Source organism: Anoplophora glabripennis, unplaced genomic scaffold, assembly GCF_000390285.2.
Source record: "Anoplophora glabripennis isolate ALB-LARVAE unplaced genomic scaffold, Agla_2.0 scaffold153, whole genome shotgun sequence".
Classification (NCBI taxonomy): Eukaryota; Metazoa; Arthropoda; class Insecta; order Coleoptera; family Cerambycidae; genus Anoplophora; species Anoplophora glabripennis.
Window position 1 is genome coordinate 538,492 of NW_019416245.1, and position 12,458 is coordinate 550,949.

At 31.8% G+C, this 12,458-nt stretch overlaps 1 protein-coding gene across 2 annotated transcripts in view; it reads right to left on the reverse strand.

Moving 5' to 3' along the window:
* Nucleotides 1–12,458, reverse strand: part of LOC108909803 (zinc finger homeobox protein 4) — a 158,930-nt gene that overhangs the window by 70,395 nt on the left and 76,077 nt on the right. The window contains exon 6 of one of the 2 annotated variants that reach the window (XM_018714235.1): nucleotides 1,709–1,963. The exons of the other annotated variant lie outside the window; for it this stretch is intronic. Coding sequence (XP_018569751.1) covers nucleotides 1,959–1,963 — 5 coding nt within the window. The 3' untranslated portion in view covers nucleotides 1,709–1,958. Of the gene's footprint in view, nucleotides 1–1,708; nucleotides 1,964–12,458 lie in introns of those variants that run through there. 2 annotated transcript variants of the gene reach the window in all.

Below are 12,458 nucleotides of genomic sequence, written 5' to 3' on the forward strand. Positions count from 1 at the left end.
ATTAACAAATGCCTTTGGGTTGGACGTAGGAAGGGGACAAATATTTATCCATTTAACGAAATTCGTGTTTCCATAATTAGGCCCCTTTCCTCGTAATAGCGCAGGTTAGCTTCAGGTTATGTAACAATTTTACTGTTTTCAAACATGCAATAGAACTTCGAAAAATTGATCACATACTTTATACAGCAGAAATATTTAAATATTTTTGAAATGACGCTTTTTATTAAACAATATTCTATTAATCTAACGAAAAAATCAAGTACAGCTCATTGTTTAAATAACTTAGCAAAAAAGAGAGAGCAGACAAATTTCTAAATATATCCAGTGATTTTTGAAAGGCTTAAACTTCGTGAATAATGGTCGTACAACGAACGAAAGGTGGGTTTTAGAAACCTTGAATCAATCCTTTTCAAGGACCTTTTGGTATGTTTGAGAAAAAAAAAATTTAGTCTGTATTAATTTGAAGAAGTGCAAAAAATTACTTTTTCTGGTGTTTTGGAAAATCAATTACTACTTTGCAAATATTGCGAAAAGTACTGATATTTGTAGGTTTTTTATAGCTCAATACATGCCCTTAATGTTTGTAAATTTTGAAATCGATCGGTCGAATCGTTTTCCTTTCCTGGATCGTCAAAGTTTTATAAAAAAATATATAGGAGCAGGTTTATTGCTTCTTAAACATCAATTATTGATTAAGATGAAACAAACTTTTTTGCGTTATTTTTCTCACAATTTCTCGTTAAGTTCTCATCAAATATCGGAAAAAAAAATTAATTTTTCAATTTTTTTTTTAATTTCAAAAAATGTTTTTTTCTCGACAGTTGACATATTAACTGTAACATTGTAAAAAAGAGGAAGCAAAATTTGAAAAAAATGTCGAAAAATTTGATTTTTCCTTTCAAAATTGACAGTTGTATGAAGATAACGTTTTTTACTCAATGATAGAAGGATGTCTAGATTTCAAACTTAACTTTTGTTTTAGCAAATAAGGTGGTCCCTACTTACCTGACTTAACTTTCAAAAAAATTCAGTTAAAACTGAAATATTCGACCTCTTCATTATTATTTTGATAATCATCTAAGAAAGGTTAACCAAGCAATGTTTCACATTGCTGATAATTTTAAATCTCTACATTTGAAGTCATCCACATATTATCGTTAAGCTTTGAGTATTTTGATACCGACAAAAAAACATTAAGAAAAATAATGCCATATTTCCACTGATGTGATATATAGCAAATGTATTAGAATATTTCTTTTTGTACAGGTAAAAACATTTCATTATATTATCAGTTGTCTAATATTAACTTATTTATATATTTTCAAGATAAAGAGGAGTTTCTGAAACAGCTGCCAACAACAAAGGTGTATTGACGTTTAAAAGTGAAGAATAACCCAAGAAATGTCGAGAGAAAGATACTGCGTTGTGAACTAATACATATAATTGATATTTACCGCAATTTTTAATAAAGTTTTCATTTAACATACCTATCTCAAGACGACAAAATGTCTTCTAATCTAATCACTTTTTGACAAGTTATTAGTCCAAATCGAAAAATATGAAATTTGATTTAGTTTTGAAACTTCTTGATGAATATCTAGGTCCCAAAGTTATTGACATTAAATTAAACAATCTAGTGAAAATCGTTGAATAAAAATATTTTATTAAAAATAATTTATTACACATAATTTTAAATTATTTTTCCTTATCAGTAACTTACTGGAAGCAACTTAAAACCTACTAGGAACTTAAAATTAACTGTATAAAATATGTACAGAATTTCGAAAAATGTACAAAAAGAACTCAAAATAATATCACATTTTAATCGACATGGAACTTTAAGCCTCTATCTTCTCTATACACTGTTTTCGGACCTCTTTTTTTTCTCAACCGTCGGCCTGCCCGAATTCTCAAACACTTCGCACATCTGTCCCAGAACTCAAAATTTAGAGAAAAATTTAGCCTGAAATAAAATTAAAATTTCAAACAAAAAGTCAAAACAAAATTAAAAGTAACTAAGAACTAAAACCATAACCAAGTCACAATCAAATCACACACTCCAGTAAAATTACAACAAAATACGTTAAATGCACGTTTTGATTATGACTACTTAATTTTGCAAAAAAAATATAAGAAAAGAAAAAAAATGTCATACACGGAGAAAAATATTCGCTTAAATAATTCGCATACTTAACTGATATGAGTAAAATGTAAATGTTCTCTTAGTTTACTCACAAGCACATTAATCGATAAGAATTTGGAATAAAAGGGTCTGTGACGCACTGAATTTAGCTTTAACTAGAATGTACAAAAAAAATGTTTGTTTTTTCTTACTAATGTATTAGAAGTAAGTTTTCTATATATAATTTATCTAAAANGTCATACACGGAGAAAAATATTTGCTTAAATAATTCGCATACTTAACTGATATGAGTAAAATGTAAATGTTCTCTTAGTTTACTCACAAGCACATCATTCGATAAGAATTTGGAATAAAACGGTCTGTGACGCACTGAATTTAGCTTTAACTAGAATGTACAAAAAAATTGTTTGTTTTTTCTTACTAATGTATTAGAAGTAGGTTTTCTATATATAATTTATCTAAAAATGCAATTTTTTAAACAAATACTTTTCTCAGTGTATAACACACCTTTTTGAACCCAACTCTACTCTTCGCAGTGCCAAAGGAAACAAACGTATTTAATGCGTTCGTTAGACGTCGCAGAACCACACCAGGTCCGTAATTCCAATTGATTGATGGAACAATAAAATCGTCCATTTTCATAACAGGGGATATTTAAAAAATTTTCGTTATTTATAAAATTACAAGATTTATCACTCGTACTTTGTATAAAATTCTTTGTTTAGCCATATGAAAATGATAGTTTAATATAGTTACCCTCGCGGACATTAAAGCGTACTTAAACCGACTTTAAAATTATTATTATTTATATTAACATGGTGAACAACGCGTTAGGTTTTGACTGTTATAACTTTTTTACGGTCGGACACCTATACGAAACACCTGCGGGGCCATTAAAACGTTGGTGAGACACCTAAGTTAACTTGGTTGGTCAGCTCGGTACGTAAATAACCATACCGTAATTTATTACCCTGTCCCAGGTTTAATTCATATTCCTCCTCTTTATCTCGCTCTTCGCGGATCCCTATTTGCATCCACTGCTCTGTCTGAACACCGTAAATTTTGTTAAATATTTGTTGTCCGTTCTATTCAGTTTATATTTTCACTATTGCCAATCTCGGTGCTTATTATCCGCTCGCTGTTTTACGGGGCATTGTTACGGAATGGGAGTACGGTGAATCGTTTTCGTGCTGGTGTAAATTAAGGGGCTAATGTCTGGTCCTTGTGGTGCAATAAATTCCGCCATAAACAAGTATGTAGCTACGAATGCAATAAAAACGAGAACGCAAGTGCCTAGACAAATAAGTCATTCGTCTGTTGAATAAACAATTACGTTTGATATTAATAGAATGGAATGGGCAGGTACGTATAGTTGGTTTCAAAATACCGAGGAAGATCATAGAAATTAATAAGTTTGTACACAATTTCCTTTTTTTTTGGTACCACAAGTTGCACCAACTTCTCATGTTGTTTGAGAATGCACATCTAGGAAACTGACTTAATAAAAGTGGCAAAAGTTAGCAAAATGGTTCACCAAATGGCGCTCATAACAAGATAAATGCTTAACATCGGTAATTTCTAGTAACCTACACTATGCGTTTTCGCCTTCATTGCACGACTACTTGAGGAACTGTAGCTTCAGGAATGTTATTTAATGAAATCAATTTCTCCAGTGTGTGTTTTTGTATTCCTTCAATCACATTACGTTTCATGACATAAAGTTATACCTATACAATTTTTTATACTAAATATCACATGTTAATGACAATTCCATTGACAGATTAACAAATAATTATCCAAAACTCATGACTAAATTTCATGATGATCTTTGTCCAAAGTGGTTAAAGGGTAAATCTCAGATCAGAAACAAGAGTGGGAGTATTTTCAAGGTTTCCAATATTATTTAAATCTTTAAATATAAATAGGTACGTGTAGTTCTGCAAACGACCAATTTTTTAAAATTCATGTAAGATTGAGGGCAAATGTAAACCATGTACTTATTGTTTAAATACGAATATAAAAATTTCGAAAGGATTTTTTTAATAATACTCAAAATATTGTCGAAAACTTCTGGAATTGTCCTTGAGATACATACTTCACCAAAATTGATGAACATAAATGGAATTCCGTTTATCCAGTACAAATCGTCGGTTCTACTTTAGTTTTCGTTATGAAATCAAGTCTTTTGTAGTAAAAATTATTGATGAACAAATGAAGTGCATTCATTTATTTTTCTAGATTCTTATTTTAACTGCGTTTTCCTTTCGTGAAAGGACAGTATGTGAATTGATAGGAACAAATAAACATACTAAACATGACCCGTCAATGCAATAACAACAAATTAATAGACATGGTTAGTAGAAATAAAAAAAATATATTCAATTTGCAAAACATGCCTCTACCAATCGAGTTTTCACACTAGATTTGTTTACCTTTCAAATATCCAGTCCAAATTTATAAACATCCTGTATAAATAATATTTTGAGGACTATCAAAATTTAATAAAATTTCGTAAGCAATTCAGCTTTGAAAAATATTTATTTGCATTGAATGGAACGAAATGTATTGGTTAGTCCTAGAGAGACCATAACAAATGCTATTCTTTCTCTCAGTAGTTCACAGATGCACAAAAATTTAGTATTTTAATGATTACACTTCAACTGGTCTTAGTCTGAAGATAATGAGAGAGGAGGAAATTCATTTGAAACAATCCCTTTTACAAAATAACTATTATAACAATTAATGGTTATATTTAAACTGGTATTATTTTGAAGATAATAAGAGAGCGGTGAATTAATTTAAAACATGACTTTTTATTTAACAAAATAACTGCTTTTTCTGTGATAATTTGCTAGGGTTAATATTGACCACCATCACACTATCCTATGAATGTGCACATATGAATTCTTTGTACAGGGCGATCGATTTAACTGGAGAAATGAGTTTTTCTGGGAAACGGCTGAGAAAAATAAATTATTTTAGAAACTATTGCATTTCTGATTACTTTTACTTGAAGTTAGGGTCAAAATATAGAAATTATCTTTACAACGCTTACGATTTTTTTCCAGCAACATACATTTTTTAATATGTCACGATAAAGATCCCTTAATTTTTAATATTTTTCCTATACCTATAACATTTCTTTATGTTCCCATTACTTAAAAAGTTGTTGTCGATTCCCAAATCGTACTTTGTTAATAAGACACCATGTTGTGATCGTTCATTAGTAGTAGTTACTGAAAAGTAGCAGTAATAAAATGTTTTCCCATGACGAAAAAGTGAATATGCTGTTAATTTCCGGAGAAAAATGCATTACGGGTAAGAAGATTATACGCACTGAGATATCCCGAAAGAAATATTCTAGATCATCAAATATTTAGCAAATTGGAAAATATTCTCCATCAGAATAAGAAATCATTTTTAGTTAACAGGGTGAGAGAAAAAACAGTAACCGCTGATGAAAATGTGGCAATTATAATAAACTATTTTGAAAATCATCCTGAAGCATCGATTAGAAAGGCTTCGACAGAGGTAAATTTGACATATAATGCAATCCAAAGAGTTTTAAAAATTAACAAATTTCACGATTATAAAATACATAGTGTGCAAGAATTAAATCCTGCAGATTTTAAACGGAGAAAAAATTTTATTTCTCAGTTCTTAGTTACAGTAGATGATGATCCTAATTTGTATAACCACATTTTGTGGACAGACGAAAGTCATTTTATTAGTCATGGCATTCCAAACCAGAAATATACTCATCATTGATCGGACGAAAACCCACATGTAATAGAGAAGGCACTTTAATGTCAATGTATGGTGTGAAATTGTAGGGCTCTATTTAATAGGTCCATATTTTTATGATGGTCTCTTAACGGGACAAAGGTATTGCAATTTTCTTGCAAATGAAATTCCTATTCTTATAGAAAATGTGCCAATTCAAATTAGGAGACGCCTGAGGTTTCAACTGAACGGGGCTCCTTACCATAATGGTGCAGTTGTTCAAAACTATTTAAATTTGCACTTTGAAAATAAGTGGATAGGTACTAATGACCCTTTACAATTTGCTCCGAGAGCCCCAGATCTAACCCCTATTGATTTCTTCTTGTGAGGAGCCCTAAAAAATATTGTGTATAAAACTAAAACAAACAGTATCGTTCATTTGAAGCAGAAAATCACTGCTGCTTGTGGCGAAATACGTGATAATATATTAAAAAAAGTAACGCCCAGTGAACTAAGAAAACGTTACAAATTGTGTTTAAATAATAATGGTGCTCACATTGAACACCTATTAAAACATTAAGTATTGTGTTTATTTATTTTTATGTTTATTTATTTCAGTTGATATTCCTTTTCTATTTACGTNTAAGCCATAGAAATCCATGTGATAGACAAGGATGGCTATAATGAAGGCGTCTAATACAACGCCCATTTCGCCCTTCCACAAATAAGAAGTGGATCTTATTTGCAAAAAGGCGAAATGGGCGGTGACTATGAGAGACCTTCATTATAGCCATCCTTATCTATCGCATGGATTTCTATGGCTTACTTTATCGCTCTCACGTAACTTCTGATAGACCATCGGTACTTTCCTACACTGTATGATAGGTGGGTTTGTAATTCTTACAAATTAATGTAATTGTTGTATACACAGTTATGTTATTAAATTGTTTATAGTGAATACGTTTTTTATTGTAAATAGAACCATAGTTATTGATATATTGAACTAGCAAGAGCATTGAAAAAGATCTATATCGATGATTACGTCGTTGCAATAATAAATTATGAGATAGAGAAATTCACTAGAGCTTTTTAAATAATGGGAACATAATAAAATGTTATATAGGAAAAATATTCAAAATTAAGGAATCTTTATCGTGACATGTCAATTTTTTGAAGCGCCGCGACGCCTAGCGTCGTAAAGACAATTTCTGTATTTCTGCCCTAACTTCTAGTAAAAGTAAGCAAAAATGAAATAGTTTCTAAAATAATTTATTTTTCTCGGCCGTTTCCCAGATAAACTCATTTCTTCGGTTAAATCACAATAAAATATTAAATGTCAATTTTCCAATAACTCAAGTTCTGTTAAAAGAGCTTCTCATCTAAATATTCAACAAATTCGGTAGATTTGTTCTAGTAGACTACTCGTAGGCCTTAAGAGACGATTTCCCATGTACCTTAAGAACTCCAGGGTCAGTTACCTTCGCCTTTTTATGACTGAAAAGTGAAGCAGGAAATGGGGATATGCTTTAGAAATGTTAATCAGGCGACGTAATACAAATTTAATTATTGCTAGTCCTTTGCATATAGCCTGAGTGTACGTGTGAAGTGTTCTAAAGTGTCTATTAATCAGCATCAGCCATGTTCCTCATCATTACGTAATTTTATGTATTCAAGAGACAAATTACCGGCGTGTTAGATGTTTCATTGGGTATCGAGGAGTTCTATTCATTACTTAGAGGATCCCATGCTACTTCCAGTCTATTGGCTGGAAACAATTATGCCCGGCTTCGGACGTAAAAGAAATCCGGAGATACGAGCGAGAACGGAGAGAAAGACGGTTACCGAAACCTTGATTCAGCAGCCGGGCAATAAATTCCGCTTAATAGATTGACAAAAAAGCAACATATACAATGTACAGAAACTAAGAGCAAAGGAGCACAGCAACACTGGGTAGTTGTGTAAAGAGAGACGTGTGGAGACTGGGCGGGACTACAGATTCATTCTACTTTTACAATAAGACAAACAAGACACTTCGTTTCTATAGCTACCGTAATACGCGCTTTCATTGGCGGGCCGTCTTACTTACGGTCGATTATAAACTTATATACATCGCGGTACGTACTTTTTACAGTCTCCAGCTCGCTGTATATGCTGCATCACATCGAGGGGTACTCTCTCGAGATACCAAGCGCACACATGAGACGGTTGTTCAGCTGCCTGCTGATGATAATGGACCAAATGAGTCGCAGCTATTCTAGATTAACAGAATGCCAGGAAAGGCAAATATCAAATGATTTTCGTGCCCTACAAATAGTGTAATAAGAGTGTACGGTCGGAATAGAGCAAGGAAATAAAGGTTTTGATTTTGTGATTAGGCCAACGCGCAGGTTTCTTCATGCAAACCCTTCAATGCTTCATAAAAAGTCATCGACGAAAATTTGAATATCAAATAATTTTCGAGCACGTCACAATAAGAAGAATATTCAAATATGGCAACTGACTATTTCAGTTTCGATTTTATTTAAAATCCTCAGAAAAAATAATTCTATTATTGTGTGATGGTAACGTTAAACATAATGATGTTGGAATGAACATACTTTTTCCTGCTATAGATGTTTTTAGAGACAAAAATCATACTTTTTTGTGATTATAAATATCCAAATATATGTATAGAAATTTAAAATACTAAAACTAGTTTGAAGATATTTAAACAAATTAGTTGCCTAAAGATCATCTTCAAACAACCATGTCAACTTCGTAAGGATTCAAAATTTGCCTCTAGTTCATTTGATTTTTTTATGTTACTTTGGCAGTCAAAGTTTCAAGTTATTTTTTGCAATAGGTTATTTTATTATTGCCCATTCATGGGGCTTGTAGAAGAGAAAAAATTGTGGTAGAAGTAGTAGCAGTACAATATGAAGAAGACAAAGATTATGTGGTGCATTAAAATAAATAGCTCAGAGAATATTGGTCATTTCAGTTGTACATCATATTATATCGAAAACGCTGTTTACAAAAAATTGTTGACTTTTCATTAGATATGCTATTGGAAAGATCTATACAGGGTGATTCACAATTTATCCACAAAAATTTGGGAATAGATGCGCCGCGAAAAATGGAGACAACGTCGTAAAAAGAAATTTTTGTAAAATCCTTAGTTTCCGAGAAAAAAAGTATTGTACTTTCCGCCATTATACGTCTGAACAACTGTTTGTAGTCTCTACTCAATCGCGTTTTACGTAATTAGCCTGGAGAGCCACATGGCCCCAGCAACTCCGAATACTCAGATCCGATTTTACAATCAGTATTAACGTCGTTGATAGTATTTACCATAGTTTTTTAGTAGCTAGTGTCAAAAACGGCTTACGTGTATAGCAACTCGGAGTTGATGGATATCGTTTTAATTTATGGTGAAGCAAGACAACATTTGTGTTATGGTGAAACAAGACAACATTTGTGATAGTTCGTAGAAACTGTGTAAGACGGGTCCAAATGTGTTTACACGTCGGTGGATAAAAATTTGAACAGTTGTAACAACAGGTATGTGAAATAAGCTTTTTAGGTAACGAAGTAATTGGAAACGTTACTGGGAAAATTGGAAAATTCAGGAAAAACTGAAAGTGCTTTTTTCTACGGGATGAACTCTAGACAATAACACACGATTCGAACGATGGATAGGCGTAATCCTTTTTTGTTTTGTTCGATATGGTCCCGGAAAAGTTGTGAGAAAAACAAAAATTCGGGAAAATTACAAACGGAAGTTGGAAAATTCGCAGAAAATGCAAAAATCAGAATTTTTGTATGCACTATCGATCACTGACGATAGGAACGACATATTTGGTTGATTTTTTTTTGGTTTGTTCGTTATGCCCCCGGGATGGAATTGAAAATAAATCAGGAAGATCTGGAAAAAACTCTGGAAAAACCTATTCCAGCCAAACTCCTCAAATTGAATATCCATGGCCACATCGTTAATAGATACAATGATCACTCATAAATACGTTTTTTTCTCATTTTTACTTTGTTTACACATTTCTAATAGCTTTTCACAAATTTACAAAACGATAACAAACAAATTTATTGAAATTTGGACATGACAACGTCTGACGGGTCATCTAGTAATTAATAATAATTTTATACACTACATCATCAACAGGAGTAGGTTGTAAAGAAAACTGGTTAAAAGATATTTCTTTCTTGTTACCAACTGCGATAACTCGGTCGAAAAGCAAACAGTTACAGTCTTGCACAAAACCGTAGAGCGTATCTTATTTCTCTCCGATACTATTTGCCATCGGCCTCATTGTTCGTTGTTACCTTTAATCTTTTCGTCCAGGTGTTATTTTGTAGAAATGCGCTGTTAACATACCCCGATTGTCCCTTTTACGTTCCTCTACCTGAGATTACTTATCATTACAGATAATATAAACAGCTGCATTGTTTGACACGATTTCACAAAACACAGGATATTTTAGTTTCAAGTTTTTGGTACGTTGGCTCCAAAGTTGTTATTGGCAATTCCCAGAAATTCCGACCTTTGTTTAATTTCCATCTCAGCCGGCAGATTAACGAATTCTTCCAGTTTCGGGCAAATGCCCAGGCGCATATTGGTCCATATGTGAAAACTGGGATTTTAGGTAAAAGGTTCCCGTGCTATTGAATGAAATGTACCTGCCTGCTATAACGCTGCTGATTGTTATTTATTAGGCATAGATTGGAAATAGTTTTACTGTTCTGTCTGTCCTCTACCCTAGAAACTATTTAATACAAAAAATAAACAATACCAAGTACGCTTAACGTTTGCGAATGATTAATATTCGTATGTATTTAAGGATCTTCAAATTATTTTTAAAGATTTATGACGCGACGTTTGACATAGCTAAATCAAGTTTAGACAGGTGTATAATCGAATTTATACAGGGTGTTAAAAGATGCAAAATGCAGGCAAAAACTGCTTCAAATGATACGCATACCCAAAAATGTTTCGCTTCAAACGTACAAGCTATGAAAGTTGTAGTAGAAAAATTTGTTTTTCGTTTATAATTTCCAAGTACGTTGACTAAATCAGTTCAAATTTGGTATACATATTTCTATACAAGTTCAGTGAATTTTTACTATTAATTACGTAAGTTACTTATATTCAAAGGTAAAATACACTAATAAAAAAAATTTAAGGAAAAAAATGTTCACGAATTTTTTAGTGATTTTCGAAAGGCTGTATGTCAGTAAAAAATGGTGGAATCGAAATAAAGAAAAAGCAATTTGAAGCTTTAAGTCTCCAGTTTCAAGATCGTTAGGCAAAAATTGTTTTGGGCTACAGTTACAGACCAATCAACAGAAATAGCTATCTACATCTAGAAAAAAAATGTCCAGAATTTTTTTTAGGACTGTCGATGGACTAACGAAAATTTTTTCGAACTCAGTCAATATAGACACCAGTTAGCTTAAAGGTAGATTTTCTAACAAACTGTAAAAAGTCATTTTTTTGCACTTTTCTCAAACTGATGTCAAGAATGAAAAAAAATTCTTTCGAAAATTGTGACAGCTCTTTTTATACAATTTATTCAAGTCTTCAAAACTACCCTTGGATTTATTGTACAATATTTTTTTACAAAAATATAGATAATTATAGACAAACGTGTTATTTTTCATTCAACCAACGATATCTTGGCAACCAATAGTGGTACGGAAAACTTTTGAAAATCAAGTTGAAGCTGAATAAATGAGCTAACTGACTAACTAACTGATTGATGGAGTTTGAAAAAATTTTCGTGAGTCCATAGACAGTCCTAAAAAAAAATTTTGAACTTTTTTTCTAGATGATTTTTTTTTATTGCTCGATAACCGTAACCGAAATAAAATTTTTGTTTAAAGATCTTGAAACTAGAGACTTAAAGCTTCACAATGCTTTTTTCTTTATCTCGATACGACCGTTTTTCACTGAGATACATGTTTCCGAAAATCACTAAAAAATTCATAAAAAATTTTTTGTTTCTTTTATTTTTTCCGGTAGTGTTTATCCTCTATTTTATTTGTAAAACTAGATATTTTTTCGAAAATACGCTTACCATATAGCTCAATAGATCTAAAGTAGCTATAAAACCGTTTGTTTCACAAAAAATATATTACAGGGATTTTTGTTGCATCTAAATACAATTCTAAATATATCGCAATTAATAGAGATTCAAAAAATCTTTGGAATCGAAATTTAAAATTCTCTGAGGGATAGCTTTAGGCAGTTTGGAAGAAATGATCATATAATTTGTGTTTTTTTCTTAGTATCTGAAGCTAAAAAAAGAATTCGAAAATGAGTCGTTTTACAAATGAAATGCAAGAGATATTCTTTCTCTAATTGTATAAAAATTCGTAAATTTTTAAATTTAAGTACATATATTTCAAAGTTTAACACCCCGTGTCTCGAAATCGTACACGCTATATTCATTTAATGAAATCAGTTCTAATTGCTCTTAGTTTTTGGAAGACGGTTTCTTTTTATGTCACCCCAAACTTTTTGCCGCTTCCAATAAAACAGTTATTTGATCAAACAAGCGTGGATAATCGATATCCGTAGATATTTATACAGTTCCTCCGG